The 20,565-nt window shown below is 48.4% G+C and overlaps 2 protein-coding genes across 2 annotated transcripts in view; one reads left to right on the top strand and one right to left on the bottom strand.

Annotated features, from left to right (window-relative positions):
• Positions 1-9,203, top strand: part of IPPK (inositol 1,3,4,5,6-pentakisphosphate 2-kinase) — a 62,741-nt gene extending 53,538 nt beyond the window's left edge. Inside the window, exons 12-13 of the mRNA XM_011927463.1 lie at positions 4,287-4,366; positions 7,710-9,203. Coding sequence (XP_011782853.1) covers positions 4,287-4,366; positions 7,710-7,935 — 306 coding nt within the window. The 3' untranslated portion in view covers positions 7,936-9,203. The remainder of the gene's footprint in view (positions 1-4,286; positions 4,367-7,709) is intronic.
• A 773-nt stretch (positions 9,204-9,976) lies between these two features.
• The window catches only part of CENPP (centromere protein P), a 13,354-nt gene continuing 2,765 nt past the window's right edge, over positions 9,977-20,565 (bottom strand). Inside the window, exons 2-4 of the mRNA XM_011927462.1 lie at positions 11,900-11,979; positions 10,702-10,793; positions 9,977-10,298 (exon numbers count right to left, since the gene is read on the bottom strand). Coding sequence (XP_011782852.1) covers positions 10,168-10,298; positions 10,702-10,793; positions 11,900-11,979 — 303 coding nt within the window. The 3' untranslated portion in view covers positions 9,977-10,167. The remainder of the gene's footprint in view (positions 10,299-10,701; positions 10,794-11,899; positions 11,980-20,565) is intronic.

The following is a 20,565-nucleotide window of genomic DNA, read 5'->3' as shown; positions in this document are numbered from 1 at the left end:
TAGTTCATCATAGCCTCAGACTCCTGGCTCAGGGGATTCTCCCGCCTCAGCCTCCTGAGTAGCTACAGAAGCATGCCAGCATGCCCAGCTTTTAAACTGTTGTTTTGTTTTTTAAGAGATGAAGTCTTGCTATGTTGCCCAGGCTGTTCTCAAACTCAAGGCCTCCTGCCTTGACCTTCCAAAGTGCTGGGACAGGCGTGAGCCACTGTGCGTGGCCTTTTTCCTCTTTTCTTTTGGATTCTAATTACAAGTATGTTGGACACATTCTCTTAATTTTCTATGTCTTGTAGCCCTTGCTTTATCTTTTCTCGGTTGTATCCTTTCCATGCTTCATTCTGGGTATGTTCTTGTAGTCTGTCTGCCAGTTTATCAGGTATCTTCAGCTTTCCCATTTTCTTACCTCTGCCTTGTTCCTTGACCCCAAATTATTACCTCTTTTTGTCCAACCCATATCTTCAGGTTTAGAAAACTAAACTCGATTTAGAAAACTAGTTAATGTGGTAGTGTTATGCTTCCTAAATAACATTTGCATTTTAAAAAGAGTGAATAATGTGGGCATTGCAGGTGTTTTGGAAGAAACAGTGGAAGAGACTTCAGACTCTTTGGACCATAGTTGTTAGCTGCCCCTCAGCGTATGCCAAAGGTTGGTTTTGCCAGTTCTTCGCCTAGAGCTACAGCAAGGATAACTGTTCCCTCCTTGTAACCCTAGCTGTACCACCACAAGGGGAACCACAGTTAGGAGAAATGCTAGTTGGTCTTCTGTCAATCATTGTTACATTGAAATTATCGCCATCCACCTGCATATCTTCAGTTTTTTCTCATCTGCTGTTTAATCCGTTGAATTCTTAATGTCTATTTCTGCATCTTTTTTGTTCTAGAATCTCTGAACGATTCATTTTTATCATTTCCAGTTCTCCCTGAAGTTCTCAGTTTTGTCTTCTATTCTTTGATACAGCATATGTGTCTGGCACCTCCAATAGCTGGAATCCATGCATGTGTGTTTCTTTCTACTCTTGTGGGTTTTTCTTTTTTCAGTGGCACCTTTTTCTTTTAATAGACTTGTTTTTTAGAGCAGTTGTAGGTTCTCAGCAAAATCAAGTGGAGTATGTAGCTTCCCACAGACCTTCTCCCCCATTGTGGTTTTGTTCTTGCTGGTTTCCATTCATGTCATCCTGTCTTCTTGTGTCTGCATAGTTTTGCTTGTGTGCTAGAAATTGTATTTGAACAATTCTTTTAGAAGTAACTTGAGGCCTAGGATCATAGGCCTTGAGAGAATTTTAGGTTTGTTTCTATCAGAGGCCTGGGAAACACTAGCAGCTGGAGTCATTTTAATTCAGTTTTGATGGTTTGGTCTCTTTGAAGTAAAACTGTAATTCCTGGTAGGGCCTGTTGACTTTGGCTCACTTCTACTCTTTTTTTTTTTTTTTTTTGAGACTGGGTCTCCTCTGTCTCCCAGGCTGGAGTGCAGTGGTGCAATCTCAACTCACTGCAATCTTCACCTCCCTGCAGTCTTCACCTCCTGGGCTCAAGTGATCCTCCCACCTCAGCCTCCCTGAGTAGCTGGGACTACAGGCGTGGACCACTACACTTGGCTAATTTTTGTAATTTTTGTAGAAACAGGGTTTTGCTATGTTGCCCAGGCTGGTCTGAAACCCCTGAGCTCAAGTCGTCTACCTGCCTTGGGCTCCCAAAGTATTGGGATTACAGGCATGAGCCACTGTACCTGGCCTCACTTCTACTCTTAAAAGGGCAGTATTTTGGGTACTAATCCAAAGAAGGGGGTCATGACGGTTACTGTCCCCATAGCCCCGAAGTTTGGTTAAAAGTTCCTCACAGTCAGGTGTGGGATTATCACTGCCCTCTCTTGGAAAAGCAGATCCAGACACCTTTGTCCTTCCGTTCTAGCAGTTCTTCCCTGGCTTGTTAGCTCTGCCTTCAAGCAGATATTTTGTCTAGCTTTTTTAGTTGGCCTCAGCAGTTTATTGGCCTCACTGCCTATTCTCGCATTACATGAAGTGGAAGTCTAACCTCTTCATTTTATGACACACACACACCAAAATCTGATACCAAAATCAGGATGCTCAAGTACCCCAGTTAAGTCCTCCATATCTGCAGATTCTGCATCTGGAATTCGCAGACACCAAGGGCCGAATGTGTGTGTGTGTGAGTGTGTGTGTGTGTGTAATTCTCCCCATCTGATGACTGGAAAATACTTCATTGTTATATTTTGCATTTCCTTGATTTTGGTAAGATTGAACATCTTTTCATATATATATATTCCTTTTGTGGTCCACTTTTGGGGGTAGTTTTCTTTTTTCATATTGATTTCTTACACTTTACATATTCTTGACGTTGATACTCTGTTACATGTTGCAAATATTTTCTCCCAGTCTTTCATGTATCTTTTGCCTTTGAATTATGACTGTGTTATATAAAAGCTTATTATTCATTCATTGACTTATTATTGAGGTGGGGTCTCAAACTCCTGGGCTCCAGTGATCCTCCCTCCTCGGTCTCCCAAAGTGCTGGGATTACAGGTGTGAACCACTACACTTGGCCCTGCTAAAGCTTTTTAATTTTATGTTTTCTTTTCTTTTTTTTTTTTTGAGACAGAGTTTTGCTCTTGTTGCCCAGGCTGGAGTGCAGTGGTGTGATCTTGGCTCACCACAATCTCCACCTCCTGGGTTCAAGCAATTCTCCTGCATCAGCCTCCCAAGTAGCTAGGATTACAGGCATGCGCCACCACACCTGGCTAGTTTTATATTTTTAGTAGAGACAGGCTTTCTTCGTGTTGGTCACACTGGTCTCAAACTCCCGACCTCAGGTGATCCACCCGCCTCGGCCTCTCAAAATGCTGGGATTACAGGTGTGAGGCACTGTGCCTGGCAATTTTACATTTTCAAATCTTGAGAAACCTTAATGGCTTCTGGGTTTTGCCTCTTAGAAAGGCTTTTGCAGTACACTAAGGATGTAGTACATGTTTTACTCTTCTTTCTTATATTTAGTAATTCTTTTGGACTGGGATGTTTCTGTACTCTGGGAAATAGTTGATTTCCTAGCTAACTGAATAGAGTGTAAGCATAGGAGCTGCTCATTTCCATCTGCTGTGAAAGGTTTTCTCAGGCCCCAACAACAGTGTGCGGGCCTGAGCTCAGTCCGTGCTTGGAGGTTCTTCCCACTCCCTCTTGTCCAGTCCTGCCCTTTGGAAGGTGCAGCTTGGACATTTTCAAAGGCCATATCCTCCGGGTTATATGCAGTTGAGGGGAGCGGTTAAAAGGGAGACAGGAGATGATGGTCTGTCATCAGTAGAAATATTGAGGCCAGTGACTTGTGAGGCCCAATTACTTTTTTTTTTAACAGCTGTTTATTTTTGTGAAAGTGAGAGCTCTGCAATCTAAAACAATCCAAACCATATGTGAAAGTCCAAAGACGGAAGGGGAGCGAGTGCCGCACACTCTGCTCTGTAGAGGGACAATTGTGGGCATCCCTCACCTCCCTCCCTGCCTGCGTCACACATGTGAGCATGTGTACGGCTTTACGTATGTCACCTCTGACAGTGCGTGCGGTGTGTCTTGAGCTGTCTCTGCTCAGTATGGACAGACCCACATAGCTTGGAGCATGTGTTGAAGAGTGCAAATGTCAGAGCCGGCGTACTGGGTTTGAGTCCCTGCCCTGCCATTGACGACGGCCAAGTGATGTCTGTGTGTGTTGCTTGTCTGTAAAGCGCGACGCCGGCCATGCTGCCCTGTCGGGCTGCTGGGAGGGTGGAGCGAGTTCACACACACACAGCCTGTGGACGGGTGGCCGTCTGCAGTTGTCTCTGGTGACTGTGATGTTCCGGAGGGAATGTCGTTCTAAGTGACGCCTTGCCCAACACCCTGTGCACCCTTCTTGCAGGTGTCGAGTGATGCTCGCTCGATACTCTGAGTGTGGCCAACACGCGGGGCTCAGGCGGCTCACTGCCTTTCCTTCCAAAGGCCGACTGTGGGGACCTTGCTGAAGACGGATCATCTGTTTCAGGGTCTGGAGTTGGGGTCCCACACCGCTTGCCGTGAGAGGTCAGGGGGCGGTGCCGGCCTCTGAGCAGCCCCGTGGGGCTGAGGGCTGGCCCAGGTGCCCTCACAGGGCGACCTCCTGACGCCCCTGCTCGCTGTGGCCCACGCTCCAAATCCCACCCCCAGGTTCTGAGCAGGACGCAGTTCCCGCACTTGGCTACTGGGAAGGAAGGTTGTGTGGGGGCAGAGGCTTCCTGTGTGACCTGGAGATGATCTTTCCTGCCCCTGCAGGTGCAGCAGTACCGCGTCGCCATGACTGCCAAGGACTGCTCCATCATGATTGCGCTCTCCCCCTGTCTGCAGGATGCCAGGTGAGGCGACCACTGCAGGGCCTGTAGCCTGGATCTCGTGGGGTTTTATGGACAGCTGGTTAATTGTTAATAGGACAGCTGGTTTCCCCATATTTAGAGACTCCTTGGCCTATGTGACATCATGGGGCTTACTAACTCTCGCCCTCTAGAAGCTTGTAATTCGGTCGAAAGACAGATTTATGGAGAGTAACTTAAAAGGGTTGTTATTACATTGAAAGTTTCTGCTTTCTGAGAAAATACTCCAAGAGCTCAGAAACAATGTGGACAGTGAGCTGCCCATTCCATTCCCTCAAAGAAAGCCAGTCCGTGAGATGCGTGGGTGCCTGTGGCCCTTGTTCCTCCCACGGTGCCAGCGTGGCGCACCTGCCTTTTTACTACCACAGTCATTTGAAAGCCTGTGAGGCACGCGTTTTCTTCTGCTTCCTCTGAATAACTGGCCTATGTGCAGCCCTTTCCCTAATGCCACTGGTTTTGTTTAGTCCCGTCTCACTGTTTCTGGGAACTCGGGATGAAACTGATAATCTCATCGTTGTTAGACAGCATCTCCATCACTGATCTTCAGGGGTGCCAAATCCTGCACCCCGTATTTGCGGAATGTTCCGCATTCTTCTAACATGTGTTCCTGGGTCAAGATGACCTTGGTTGCTGGCTGCCAGCCACTCGTTTTCCCGGTGCTTTTGAACTAAACAGTTCCCAGGATTCCTGTTCCCTGGCAGGCACAGAATTGTTTACTTTCCAATATGAAATACTGAGGAACATGATAGGGTGTAACTGAAGTAGAAAAAAGGTTGTTCTATTTAGTTGAAAACTTCTGTTATCCCCTAAGGAAATACCTACAGGGCTAAGTTATGAGGAATTCCTTAGCTGGATTAAGCTGGTGGTGTTCGAAGAGAGAAAACCCGCAAGGATACCACTGTTCAGCAGCCCCCGGACCAGGGATGCAGCCGGGCAGTGGAGATATGCTTGGATGCGGGGTGCTCAGGTGGGCTGTGACAGGCGGCTGAAGGACAGACGTGTTACTCATCTCGTCTAGCACCTGGGAATCTCTTAGTGCCTGGTCAGTGATGTCAAAGCTGAGGGCCCGGGTCCTCACGACCAACTGCCCAGCAGCAACGACACTGGGGGAGAGGATGTGTCCCGAAGGTGCTGAGCCACATGGCTTAGACCTGGGGTGAAGGTACGGGAATCACCCGGCACAAAGCACTCTAGCCAGGCCTTTCTCAACAAAAGGAGAGGATCTCAGAGAAGGCTTCTCCTCCGAGAACATGAGAACATGGCATGTGGGGCTGGGCCTGCTTCCAGGAAGGTGTGCGCAGTGGCCGCACCTGGGAAGTCCCAGTGACTGTGGTGCTCTAGAGGCCTAGGGACAAGCCAAGGCTGGGATTTATCATGAGTCGTCTTGGCATCTTGAGATGCCTGGTAGGCCTGAGACTAAATTTAGATCCCTAGACTTTAATTTACAGGTCACAGATAGACTGACCACATTTCAACTTCTTACACCCCCTAAAATAAAGGCTTCTCCAGCTCTGTGCTACTGTTTCTGCCCTGTCATAAAGGAAAATGTCTCAAGTTGGATCTGCCTTCCTGTCGCTGCAGAGCTTTGCCCCTTTGGGAATTTGGAACTGTGGAGAGAGCCGCCATGGCTTCCCGTGCCTAAACCCTGCTGCTCCTCTCGACCTCCCATGTGAAACAGTGCGCGGCCTTGGCTTCTCCACCCCGACTCCCGGCAACCCCCAGCGGGTCAGTGTCCTGGAGAATGGCCTTCCAGGCAAGGGCAGCACGCAGCCAGAAGGCCACCTGAGCCTCATCCTCCAAGGCTGCTGGAGGGCACACTTGTGGCACAAAGGGACATGTGTGTCCCTGGGGCCTCTTGCCCAGTCTTGTCCTCTGGGGTGCTGACAGGAAGAAGAGCATTTCTGTGTCAGGAGCTGGTGCCCGCTGGTCACTGCCATTGGCTCCCATGGAGCTAGCTTGTAGTTGACCCAGGTAGACCCTCCCCGGGAGCTGCCTGGAACATCCTTCCTGTCTTTACACCCATGGTTGTGTCAGGTGCTGCTTCTGAGAAATTAATTGAGGTGTCCTTTAAAATACGTAGCCCTAGTCATGGGCTGGGGATGTGAGTGTTCCAGCCCAGGTGCACCGAGCTTGGGTCTCAGGCCTCAGAACTGAGGGGCGCCTTGGGCTTCTGTGGTTCTCACAGTAAAATGTGGCCCCTTGGGAGGAGCTGCAGGCACCTTCCAGCTTCTGGAGGAGGCTCACGACCTTAATCTGGAAACGAGTTATTTGCTGTTTACTCTTCAGGTGAGAATAGTTACTGACCCCAGCAGCTGAGTCAGGGATTTGTTTTTCCTACAAACAGGATTCTGGGGGCAGGTGGCAGTGAGCGCCGAGGCCGTGGTGAGCAGTGTCAGTCACAGCAGGGAGGTGCGCATCAGTATTTCCTCTCCTCGGCAGGAGCTTTTGAAGTTGGGGTTTGGTTTGTTGATTTCTAAATCTTCTAAATCTCGAAGAGTAGTCAACATTGGGACACCAGAACCCAGGATACTTCTCTTGGACTGAACTGAGCTTAGGTCACTTATTTAGCCAGTGACTGGAGTGCTGTGTGCTGAGTGCCCTGAGATGAGAAGCAGGACACAGCAGAATTCAGCACTCGGAGTCATCCTAAACGTGTTTTTCAGGGCAAAGAGTTATTCACATCTTGTCTGATGTTTATTAAAACCACAAAACTAAGCCCCGAGAAGCAAAATACAAAGGACTGAAGATAAAATTTGAGAATAAAATGAGAAAGCAGATCTCTTCAGATGTGAACCAAAGGAGCCTGCGTTTCTCAGCAGACAGGAGAGGCACAGAAGGAGAAGGCTTGTCGACGTTTCATCCGTTTGGCGCTGGAATGGCCAGATCTACTTTTTACTTTTTCTTGGTTTTGTAATACTTGGCTCATGATAAAGGGACTTTTCAGCGCTCGTTTATACCACTGGGCTGGGGGAACATTGCTCACATGATCCACGTAATTACTTTTCCATCTTTCAGTCCTTTAACCCTCTCTCGCCTGGTATGGTGGGGTGCACTGGCCTGAGGAAGCTTTGCGTGCTGGTGCACACAGCCAGCGCAGACAGCTGTCCACACGCACAGATGCCCAGAACGAGTGCTTTTCGTGAGCTGGGGTGTGAGGCCATTCACTTCTCTTTTAAAAGAGATTGATTTATCTAACTGTGCAGAAGTCAAAGAAAAATAGAAAAAAAAACCCATACTAGTTGAAAGAAGGAAGGAAGGGAGAGAGAACGGGAGGGAGGGAAATGAATGGGAGGCTTGTGTATCTTGAAATGGTGTTTTTTACTTGCAGCTCTGATCAAAGGCCTGTGGTCCCTTCATCGAGGTCCAGGTTTGCCTTCTCTGTGTCTGTGCTGGACCTTGACCTCAAGCCCTACGAGAGCATTCCTCATCAGTATAAACTGGATGGCAAGATCGTCAACTACTATTCAAAGACTGTATGTGCCAAAGACAATGCCGTGATGTCGACTCGGTTCAAGGAAAGCGAAGATTGCACGTTAGTTCTCCACAAGGTCTGACTTCTTTCCCTGCAGTGTCTTTGAAACTTGAACACAGAATGTGAAGGTTGAATGATAGAGTTATTTTCTGTTGTGTTGGGTGAGCTTTGGTTGTGAATGTTTTTGCTTTTAACCCCTGTTGAGGTGGGATTGCCTCTTGGAGACATGGAATTGAAGAGCACTGGGAACATCTTCCTGGACAAGGAATGTAGGATGGGCTGTGTCCCAGGAAGCTGCTCACACTCTTCAAATGGAAGTGTCCGCTAAGCCCTGGGAAGACCTTCTGGATAGATCTTCCTTCCCAACCAGGGCTCGTGTCTGATTCTCTAATGCTAAAAGCCTTATTCTAAGACCCAAGGTTTGGATCTGCTACCACCAGACTCCTAACATAGAAAACTTGAATTGTCACATACATTTTACAGTTTGGACTTTTAAGAAAACATGGATACTACTGGAACTTTCCCCAGCTGAGTTACATGGTCACTTTTCAGTGCAAGCCACATATCAACACAGGTTTTTAGGTGGTTCCCTGCTGCAGAGCGTGACCTCGTGGTCGTGCAGACGCCGGTTCTGAGCAGTATAGACTCAGGGTCCCTGTGGAGGTGCTGAAGCCCGTGGTTCCACACGGGGCGGCAGGGAGCGCAAGACTCAGGTCAGGATGGACACCACTCATGCGAGCATTGACCTTTTTTTTTTGCTTTACAATTTAATCTTTCACACGAGGGGGAGATGAGTTCTTTCCCACTAAAAATTGCTGCTGTAGAAGTTGGAGGTGGAGCTGTGACTGGCTGAGCTGCTGTGGCCGGGCTGGGATGTGTGCCCCAGCAGCCCAGTGCTTTCCTGACACTCCAGTGTCTGGGCTGGTTGAGGAACGAGTGCTCTCTTCCTCCCGGACCGAGCTCCTCCCTCCGGTTTGCCTTGAGACGCATTGAGTTTTTGGGCCCCGTGGCCTCTCCCTGTCAGGCTGCCACAGGCCCTGCTTCCGGAAGGTGAACAGCTCCTGGCTGCTGCCGAGGGTTCTCGTTGGGGTCACCAAAGTGTGCCCGGCTGCTATGAAAAATGTTGGGAATCTTGGTTTCAGTTTTTTATTCTGTGCTTGGTTGTACAGACTTATTTATATCATCGTTTTGAGGGACTAATGGAGGCTTATTGTAACATATAATATTAGCGAAACCATGGAATTATATGAAAATTATACATGAGAAATAAGGAAACTATTTTGCTGATTGTAAATTTTTGTGGGAAATTTTGTGATAACTTGAGAATTATACCTGTTTGAATCGAGGCAACTCTTCTAGAATTTATTGTTCAATTCTGTCATATTTACTTCTAATTCTACACTCAGAGGTGCAAAAAGATACTTATACAACTGGACACTTTTACTGTTTTCTTCTCACTTCAAATGACACCGTCTCATACACATGGGTCCTGTGTGCCGGGATGGGGGCTTTGGAGACTCACCTAAGTGACGTGCATGGAGCTCACAGATGGGCCACAGGCTCTGGGAAGTGTGGAGGGAGTGGCCGTGAGTACTGTCTTGACCCACGGGAGTTCACTGTTGCTGGGCTGGGGCTGCCTCGTTTGCGATGATTTTGCCCAGTGTCACGGTGTGCGGAGGATGCTGGGTGCTGGGTTCAGGTGCACATGAGAGGGAACCCCAGTCCATGGGAAGGTGGGCTGGGCTTCCTAGGTCCTTCAGGGCTGCAGGAGTTACTGCCTAGCACAGGGCCCAGACAGGGCTGGACTGGACACAAGGAAAACAGCCTGTATTTGAGGGAGAAGAGAAAACAGGTGGAGACCCCCCCCCCCCCCCCGCTCTGTCTGGTCTTGGCTCCCACCAGCCTGGGCTGTGAGGAGCCCGAGCAGTGGGTGCCACTGCTGTGGATGCGTTTCTGGCACGTTCTGGAAACTGCTGCTGCTGTGTAGTCATGACAGCCCTGATTGATTGGTTTGAGACAACACGTGGTCACAGATCCTAACAATGCTAAATGGGCGACTCGGTACAGTCTCTCAGATGTTGTTAAGCTTATTTTTATAAACCACATTGTACATGTCACTTTTATTTGGCATTTTATACTTAACTAGCTGTATTTATTTTTCATGTCATGAGAGTTTCCACATAATGTGCCATAACTGCATAGACAGCATGTCTTCAGGTTGTGGTTCTAAGTGGAAAACAGCAAATGTTTATATTCAATAAAATCGCATGCTCCTCCGCGCAGCATCTTAATCCTCCCGTTCACTGTTTTAGAACTAGTTGTTCTCCTCTGCACAAAGCGATTTTATCAGGCTCTCCAGAGCAGCTTCGATTCCAAGCACTCCGAGCAGGGTTCGGAAGCTGAGAGGAGCGGCTTCTATGGCTCTGTTCTTGTCCAGCTCCAGGGCTATAAAGAAAACATTAAACCGGGTAAGAAACTTCAAGGTGGCAGCTTTTGGTTTTTTGTTTTCTGCTGGCATGGACCTCACCAAGACCCCGCCCTCCTCCCGACGGGCTGCATGGGATGGGATGTGCTAGTGGTGGGCGAGGAGATGGCGTGAGTGGAGGCCTCACCGATGGCTCGAGGCATATGCCCTGTGCATTCAGCCTGGGAGGGCCTTGGGGCAGCAATCCCTTTTCATGTGCTTTTTGAGTGATTATTGATTAAAATATGTAAAATTGATAGACAAAGTACATTAATGAGATTTCCAATTTTTGATTCTTGCCCTTTGAAACCCAGAGGAAATAGGCAGGTGGCTTTGCTGGGCATGTTGAGAAGTCACCTAGAGCAGCCACACCCAGGGACCTACCTCGCTGTGGGACTTTGGTGAGAAGATCCAGCTTTGGAAAAACCTTCCCGTCTTCATCTATTTGTATCCTCCAAACAATGACTAATTCAAACCTGAAAAAGTGATAAAACATGTCGTTCTGTGCTTTTTGAAATCTGGCAACAAGATTAGCAACCATGAGTCGCTTCTGGTCTCTATTTCCCCATGCTGGGCTCCCCTGTGCCTCGAAACCGCGGCCCACAGCAAAGAGGAGGCACGGTCAGTAGCACAGGCAGATGGAAGCAGGACCACAGGACGGTGCTGCTCTGCCGCACTGCACTGGCAAACATCAGTAGGCCAATACCAGCGAAGTACAGAACACGGAGCAACAGAAACTTCCAAATTACTGGTGGGAGCAGACATGGACAAGCCACTTTGGAAATAATCTGGCACTGACAGAAAGCTGAACATGCACCCAGGAATTTCATTTCTAGGCAGTTGAGCCCAGGAGAAGCTTGTGTAGTGTGTGCCAGGAGGTGTGAGCCAGAACAAAGAAGCCACATGCTCCAGAGCTCAAGAGCCTGTGTATGATCCCCTCCGGGAGGACGAGCAGTGAAACTGCACTGCAGCTGCTCATGACCCTGGAGGAGGTGAGGGTGACAAAGGCAAGTCCCAGAAGCCTGCATAAGGACCACACGATTTTAAAGCTTGGAAACCAGTTGAGTTGAGGCCTTTCACACACAGGTCACAAAAGCACACCCAGATGGATACGTGTCCACACACGCACAGCCAAGAGAAGAGGATGGAGAACACGGCACAGGCCAGGGCGGCGCCGGGGCTGGTGGAGGGATGGGCTGTGCTGTCAGGGCCCTGAGCCTGTCTTACTTCTTCTCACTGCTTTGGGGTTTTCCACTCACCCCTGGCTTCTTCCCTTGGATTTCTAAGTAACAGCAGATCCACAAGCATCTCCACTTTCTCCCAGCCTCCCTTCCTTGACCCCATAAGTCCTGGGGCAGGCCCCAGGACTGGCGTTTTCCCCGTGGCCCAGCACATCCTCCAGAGCTCCAGCTGCCCGCACCCGCACGCTGGGCATACCTGCTGGGACCACTGATTCCTCCAACCCATGACCTTTAGTTCTTGGTTAGGTGGTTTACTACTTAGAGTCCTACTTAGGTGATCTCCTGCTTAGAATCCTTGTTTTAACAGGAAATGGGGGGCCCCGTGGCCTGCGCAGACTCACCCTGGCCGGCGGGCACTGCGGATCCCCATGGAGCAGGAGGAGGGCCCTTCCAAGAGGTAGACGGCATCTGGGTACTTTTCCTGCATGGGGAGAAGAAACGGTTACAGACAGATCCACTGGTGAGGAGAAAGGGGCTGTGGGAGGGGCACGGGGCGCCGTTCCAGGTGTCTGGCGAAAATCAGGGTCCGAGTGTTCACGCGGCACCCACGGGCGCCGACTGCCCCTCCTGCCGTTGCTGTCACACGTCTGCCCCACTGTAGGTCTCTCCACAACCTCCACGCTCCCATGACTGCTGCTTCCCCAGCAAGAACGTGGTACATAACCGCCCTACAGCTGCATTCTCATCTCACGGGTTTCCCCACACCCCTTCCACCTGGGATGGCTCCTTGGTCTGCCCTTGTTCGTCACAACCTGGACGGTCTGGGGAGGACTGGTCAGAGGATTCCCAAGTGGAGGCGCCAGGCTCCTTGCTGGAAAGCAGCTGTTTTCGCAGGGTTTTAGCATCTGACCTGAAAAGCCCTTTGAGCTGAGGCTCCGTGAGGGCTGTGGCCGGGCCTGGACGCCCCTCGCCTGTCCGTCCTCAGGACTGACCGCAGTGGTGCCCAGCCCACACACCGTCCTGGGCATGGGCAGGAGCCCACTCGGGTACCCTCACTGTGCCCAGTGGTGGCACAGCTCCCACTGCAGTAAGGGAAAGGCCCTGCCTTGGTGAAAGCTTCATGATGAGATGGCATTTTATGGTCAAAAGCCTCCTCCTGAAAGCAGGGAAATCAAGTGGAATCTCACAGATTTCTAGGCCTCTAGTTCTGGGAGACTCTGGTTTCCCCCATGGGCTGTGAACATTCTGGACACATCTGCTTGTGTTTGTTACTTACAGCAGGACCCAGTGCCTCTAGCTCTACCAGAACTGACCCGCGAATTTAGATCAAACCACAACAGTTTGCTTACTGGAACCTGAACAGATGATACATACTCAAAACTGATGAAAGTAATGGTGGCCCTATTCTCTCAGTTCTTAAAAATTTGTCTTTTTGGGCCAGATGTGGTGGCTCACGCCTGTAATCCCAGCACTTTAGGAGGCTGAGGTGGGCGGATCACGAGGTCAAGAGATTGAGACCATCCTGGCTAACATAGTGAAACCCTGTCTCTAGTAAAAATACAAAAATTAGCCGGGCCTGGTGGCATGCGCTAGTAGTCCCAGCTACTCAGGAGGCTGAGGCAGGAGAATCGCTTGAACCCGTGAGGTGGAGGTTGCAGTGAGCCGAGACTGTACCACTGCCCTCCAGCCTGGGCGACAGAGCGAAACTCCGTCTTAAAACAAACAAAACGTGTGTGTTTGGCTGGGTGCGGTGGGCGGCTTACACCTGTAATCCCAGCACCTGTAAATCCCAGCACTTTGGGAGGCCAAGGAGGGCGGACCACCTGAGGTCAGGAGTTCAAGACCAGCCTGGTCAACATGGTGAAAGTCAGTCTCTACTAAAGATAAAAAAAAATTAGCCGGGCGTGGTGGTGGGTGCCTGTAGTCCCAGCTACTCGGGAAGCTGAGGCAGGAGAATCCCTTGAACCCAGGAGGCAGAGGCTGCAGTGAGCCGAGATCACGCCACTGCACTCCATCCAGCCTGGGTGACAAGAGTGAAACTCCATCTCAAAAACAAAAACAAAAAGCATACATGAAAAAACTTGTCTTTTTGTCTGCTCTTGTGAGAACAGCTTGCAGGGTCAGGGGTGACAGGAGACTTTCACGGCAGGCTCCGCCTGAGAGGTCGAGGTCCTAGGGCCAGTTTGACAGACGTGCTTTCCTTTCTGTCCTCTCACAGCGACTGATGTAGAAAGGGCAGCCTGGGGGTGCTGCTTAAGTCCCATGCAAGCCCTGCCGTGATTAAAAAGCACTGTGGCCTCCCCAGGCCTTAGGGAAGGATAGTGAGGGGAGGTTTCCCCTGAGAAGCATCCGGCCTGATGGCTGGTCAGAGGACGCAAGGCAAGGGAGCAGGCTGGAACTGCAGTGACAGGGCCTTCCTGCTGCTCCAGAGACTTGCTGGATTGAACCAGACCAGCTCTGCTGAATGAGGTTGTGTGGGGACACTGGCGTGACAAAGTTTTTAAAGGAAGCAGCCCCTGCGTCGCTGAGCTCTCGCCAGTGTGGGAGGCCCTCACCCTGCGCGTGTGGGCCTAACACGGCGAAGGCGCATCGCAGCACCAGCTGCACCCACCACAGGCTGAGAGGGGCCTGGCGGAAGCTTACAATTACTAACTTCAGCACAACAGTTTCCATAAGAAAATGTACGCCTAAGTGATTTAAGTGGAAAGTGTTGATTTTTAGACCGCAGCCTTTTCCAAATTAATCACAACTGCATGGGGACCGTAAGGGAGGGCCTGTGAACGTGGCAGCGCAGCTTCCAGGCTGGCTCAGCGGCAGCACTTGGGACTCGTTGGAATGGCTGGGGCCTGGGCCAGCTCCAACGTGGGGCCCAAAGCTCAGCCTCCAAGCACAAGGGAGCAGATGGAGCAGCTCTCTGCCTCCCTGGGCCTCTCCTCACCTCTCCTTGTGAGCTAAAAGGGGTTTAAATGAGATGCTTTCACTAAAAAATTCAAGTGTACCTTACTCCCTTTAGTTTGTAAAAGAAAGTCAAAGGTAGAAACGCTGACATCAGGAAGAGGTCAGGCATTCAGTGCATGTTTCTGGAGGACTTTTGTGGGACTGTGTGCAAAGGTTCTTTTGTGGAAGTTAATAATGCTCCATTCGTTTAGCCAAGGTCACGGTCACTGATAACTTGAAATAGAAAGGATGGGTCTCATTGGCAGACGTGTACAGGTGGGGAGAGAAGATGGAAAAGCTGTGAACAGGGGTACACTAGTTATATACAACTCAAGACAGAGTGGGCTTGAGGTCATCAGGCCTAAAGTCAGCACATCTCAACAGCAGTCGAGTTTTATAAATGACTGTATTTGATGTGGATAGAAGATGACCAGACTGGCAAGAAAGAGTTAAGGCAAACATGCGCTGATGAGGAAGAGGCATGTACCATGTATTTTTGAATGCTTTCCATGACAAATAGTTACACAAAAACAGTGAATTGGAAAATCATAAGCCTTATCTGGAAAGCTCCTTAGATGTGTCACGTTTGAAACCGAGGCCCAGAGAAGGACAGCACCTGGCTGAGCCCCCGTGGGACAGTCTTGGACCCGTGGCTCTTCCGAGTGCATCCGAGGGACCTGCACACCCCTGAGCGTTCTGGCTTATTCGGGAAATAAGCAGGACGCCTGTGCCTCCGTGGACGTTGTCAGGAGGTGGTGATGCAGGGGTGGCTGTTGGGAGGGGACCACGTGCACACTAACTGGTTGGCAGGCACTGGCGCTTCCCCTCTGGAGCCCCCAGCCTTCCACGGGAAACCTCGTCTTAAGCTGGAAATGCTGAGGCAGCGATTCAAGTGGTGTTTGTTCAGCTGGCGGCCGTATGTGGGGGGTCTGCATTTGAGAGCTCTCCTGATGTTTATGACAGAAAGATGGCGGCTGTGAGAATGTTGGCAATTTGATATCCAGCCCCAGTTTTACACCTGAGACCCGCTGTGCTGTTGCAACAGCTGCCGGATGCTAGTCCAAAGGGAAGAGAATTTTTAGCAGAACTTGACAGAAAACCAACCTTGTATTATATTTCAGTGCAATACCAGAGAAGAATGCTGTGTCTCCCACTTAAACAAATGGGAAAACTTGAATCCTGAGTTTAAGTCTACCCTGGAGTGCCCACAGATATGTTAACTCATCTTGACTTTAATATTTTTCCAAAAATCATGTCTGGCCGATTCAGTGACTTTTAAAGAATTGAGATAAATTCATATAGATTATATGAGATATAATTCCTTAAAAGTGTGTAATTCAGTGGGTACTAGTATATTCACAAGGTGGTGCAACCATCACCACTTTCTAATTCCACAACATTTCATCACCCCCAATGTACCCTTTAGCTATTGCCCCTAGTCCCCTTCACCCACTCTCCCAGTACAGCCGTAAGCAACCACCCAGGCTACTTCCTGTCTTGCTTTCATTTGTATTTTAGTAACATTTTATGTTTTGAAAGATACTCTGGTCTATTGAGAGATGACATCAGTGAGGTTACACCGTGGCATAAAACGCTGACAAAAACTCACCCTAGACTCCTCAGTAACTGACACTGGGCCAACTGGATATCCACACGATAAAAAAATGCACTGCAATGCTTACTGCACACCAAATACAAAAATTTATTCTAATGAATAAAAATTTATTCTAATGAATCATAGAAACATAAGGGCTAAAACTATAAAACTTCTCTATTGAAGACATTTCATACAAATGGAATTATATATGGTCTTTTATGTACCACATTTTGTTTATCCAATGGTCAACTAACAGACTTTTGGGTGGTTTTTACTTTTTGGTATTTGATTTTTTAAAAAAAAAAATTATTATTATTTTGAGAACGAGTCTTGCTCTGTCGCCCAGGCTGGAGTGCAGTGGTGCGATCTTGGCTCACTGCAGCCTCCGCCTCCTGGATTCAAGCAATTGTCCTGCCTCAGCTTCCTGGGTAGCTGGGACTACAAGCACCTCCTGGGTTCAAGTGATTCTCCTGCCTCAGTCTCCTGAGTAGCTGGGACTACAGGTGCGTGCCACCACACCCCACTAATTTTTGTATTTTTAGTAGAGATGGGGTTTCATCATGTTGGCCAGGATGGTCTTGATCTCCTGACCTCATGATCTGCCTGCCTTGGCCTCCCAAAGTGTTGGGATTACAGGTGTGAGCCACTGTGCCTTGCCCTTTTTGGCTTTTTGAAATAATGCTCCTGGCATTACTGTTCATAACATTTGTGTTTAAGTTTTGCACATATGTATTTTCATTTCCCTTGGTTATATATCTAGGAGTGGGATTTCTGGGTCATATAATAACTCTCCAACCATTGAGGAGTTGCCAAACTGTTTCCCACAGTGGCTGCACTGTTTTTATAATGCCATCAGCAGTGTATCAAAGTTCTGATTTCTCCATAGCCCCATCAACACTTTGGCCGTGAGTTGGTATCTCACTGTGATTTTGATTTGCTTTTCTCTTATGTGCTTACTGGCCGTTTGTATACCTTCTTTGGAGAAATGTTTATTCAGATGTTTTGCCAATTTTTATTTATTTTTTTTAAACAGAGTCTTACTCTCTCCCCCAGGCTGGAGTGTGGTGGTGCAGTCTTGGTTCACTGCAGTCTCCACCTCCCAGGCTCAAGCAATTCTCCCACCTCAGCCTCCCAAGTTGCTGGGACTACAGGCGCATGCCACCACACCTGGCTAATTTTTGTATTTTTTTGTAGAGACGGGGTTTTGCCGTGTTGCCCAGGCTGGTCTTGAACTCCTGGGCTCAAGCGATCTGCCTGCCTTGGCCTTCATAGCGCTGAGATTATAGGTGTAAGCCACTACGCCTGGCCCCTTTGCCTATTTTTAAATTGAGTTATCTTTTAGTTACTAAATTGTAATAGCTCTTTATATATTCTGGAACAAGTCACTTACCCTATATATGATAAAAAATATTCTCTCATTCTGTGAGCTGTCTTGTTATTTCTTTAATGGTGTCACTTGAAGTACAAAGTTTTTCATTTTGATGAAGTCCAATTTAAGTTTTTTCTTTTTGCTTACTGCTTGTGCTTTTGGTGTCATAGCTAAGAAACCATAACCTAATTCACAGTCACAGAGATTTATATTTATGTCTAATTCTAAGAGTTTTACATTTGTAGCTCTTAAAGTTAGGTCTTTGATCCATTTTGAGTTAATTTTTATATATGGTGTGAGGTAGGGGTCCAGCTTCATTCTTTTATCCGTGAATATCCAGTTATCTGAGAACCAATTGTTGAAAAGACTCTTCCTTCCCCCATTCAATCATCTTGGTTTCATTTGCATGTTAGTAACATTTTCTGTTTTGAAAGATACTCTGGTTTATAGAGAGATGACAACAGTGAGGTCACACCGTGGCATAAGATGCTGGCAAAATTTACCTTAGATGCTTCAGTAACTGGCACTGGGCCAACTGGATATCCACATGTTAAAAAAAAAAAAGAACTTCAGTGCTTACTGTACACCATATACAAAAATTTCCTCTAATGAATCATACATAGAAATGTAAGGGGCTGGGCGCAGTGGTTCACACCTGTAATTATGGCACTTTGGGCGGCCAAGGCAGGTGGATCACTTGAGGCCAGGAGTTTGAGACCAGCCTTGCCAACATGGTCTCATGGTGTAACCTCTTCTCTACTGAAAAGATAAAATTAGCCAGGTGTGGTTGCGTATGCCTGTAATTCCAGCTACTTGAGGGGCTGAGGCACGAGAATTGCTTGAACCAGGGAGGTGGAGGTTGCAGTGAGCCAGGATTGCACCACTGCCCTGCAGCCTGGGTGACTGAGACTCTTGTCTCAAAAACAGGACATGTAAGGGCTAAACTTACAACTTCTGAGAGAAAACATAGGAGTAAATCTGTGTAATTCTGGGTTAGCCAAAGATTTCTTAAATAAAAAAGCAGGCCAGGCATGGTGGCTCATGCTTGTAATCCCAGCACTTTGGTAGGCTGAGGTGGGTGGATCACCTGAGGTCAGGAGTTTGAGACCAGCCTGGCCAACATGGTAAAACCCGTCTCAACTAATAATACAAAAATGAGCTGAGCATGGTGTCACATGCCTGTAATCCCAGCTACTCCAAAGGCTGAGGCAGGAGAATTGCTTGAATCTGGGAGGCAGAGGTTGCAGTGAGCCGAGATCACGCCATTGCACTCCAGCCTGGGCAACAAGAGCAAAACTCCATCTCAAAAAATAAATAAAACTAACTAAAAAAGCAGTGACTATAAGAGAAAAATAAATTAGGTAATAGACAGGCTTCATCATAATTAGAAACTATTTTTTTTTTTTTTTTTTGGGACGGAGTCTCGCTCTGTCGCCCAAACTGGAGTGCAGTGGCCGGATCTCAGCTCACTGCAAGCTCTGCCTTTTGGGTTTACGCCATTCTCCTGCCTCAGCCTCCGAGTAGCTGGGACTACAGGCGCCCGCTACCTCGCCGGCTAGTTTTTTGTATTTTTTAGTAGAGACGGGGTTTCACCGTGTTAGCCAGGATGGTCTTGATCTCCTGACCTGGTGATCCGCCCGTCTCGGCCTCCCAAAGTGCTGGGATTACAGGCTTGAGCCACCGCGCCCGGCCGAAATGACTACTCTTAAAAGCCATTGTAAAGAAGAAGAAAAAGAAAAAGGCCAACCTCAGACTGAGTGAAAATATTGGCAAAAACTTGTATCCAGAATATATGAAGGACACAACTCAGTAAAAAGAAGATAAACAACCCAATTTTAAATAATGGACAAGGATTTAAGCCAAACTAGTGACGTATGTTTTGCACATCTCTTATTTGGTTAAATGTGCAGAAGATACATCATTAGTCATTAGGGAATTGCAAATGAAAACCACAAGGTGATGCCACAACATACCCATCAGAATGGCTAAAATAAAAAAGAGAGCAATACTAAGTTCTGGTGAAGATGTGGGACAACTGGAACTAACATACATTGCTGCTAGGAACTGGATAGATTTGGCAGCTTCTTGCCACATTAAACCCATTAAACATACATTAAACATACACTTACTATGTGATCCAGCAATTCCACTCCTACATATTTACCCAAGAGAAAGGAAAACATATGTCCATACAAAAAAACTGCATGCAAATAAATGTTCATTAATAAGAGCTCCAAAACTGGGAGCAGTGAGTGATTCTTTCAGAATGCACGTCAGTCCTGTTACCACCTGCTGGTGCTGGGGAGAAGGACAAGGATGAAGTTGGGAGCGGGGCAGGGCCAGAACACACAGGCTGGTCCCCAGACCCCCACCTGATGTCATTTAGAAAGGATCACACTGATTGCTGTGTGGAGAATGGACTGGGGAGGTGGGTGAGATGTGGGAGAAAGCGGGGGGACCATGGCTGAGTGACATTGGAGTGACGGATGCGCTCTGGGGGTGTGGCATCAGGGCTTGCTGGATGTGGGGTGTGGAGAGTTTCTGACCTCCGGGGCAGGGGTGCAGATGAGGTACTTTTTGTGGGGTAAGGCAGGAGAGGTATGTCGGGGGTGATCAGAGCTGAGTGCTGCTCTCCATGCACCAAGACTTCTGAGAGCAGTGTGACAAACTTCAGAAAGGTTTAGAAATGCCTACAGCAGGAGCCCTGGGAAGATCAATGATCTACCCTCATTTCAGAAAGAAAACTGACAAATACAAAGGTACCTCTGTGCCAGACACTGGTCTAGGTTCTCCACATGTTACCATGTGTATGATCTCACCTGTGTTAGACAATCAAACCATTACCAAGTGAACAGGTACTGCCGGGGCCCTGGGGCCAGTGCAGCTGCTCTGCCCAGGACGAGGGGCCTTGGTCCTGCCATAGCCCACTTAGCTGTTGATTGGCTATATGACTTTGAGAAATCCCTTTTAAACTCTCTGAGCCTCAGTTGTGTTTTTAAAGTTTAATTTGAGGCCAGGTGTGGTGGCTCATGCCTATAATCCCAGCACTTTGGGAGGCCAAGGCGAGCGGATCACGAGGTCAGGAGATTGAGACCATCCTGGCCAACATGGTGAAACCCCATCTCTACTAAAAATACAAAAATTAGCTGGGCGTGGTGGTGGGA

Source organism: Colobus angolensis, unplaced genomic scaffold (assembly GCF_000951035.1).
Source record: "Colobus angolensis palliatus isolate OR3802 unplaced genomic scaffold, Cang.pa_1.0 Scaffold72, whole genome shotgun sequence".
Lineage (NCBI taxonomy): Eukaryota > Metazoa > Chordata > Mammalia > Primates > Cercopithecidae > Colobus > Colobus angolensis.
Note: the sequence above shows the minus strand (reverse complement) of the source record. Positions and strands in the feature narration are given on the sequence as shown.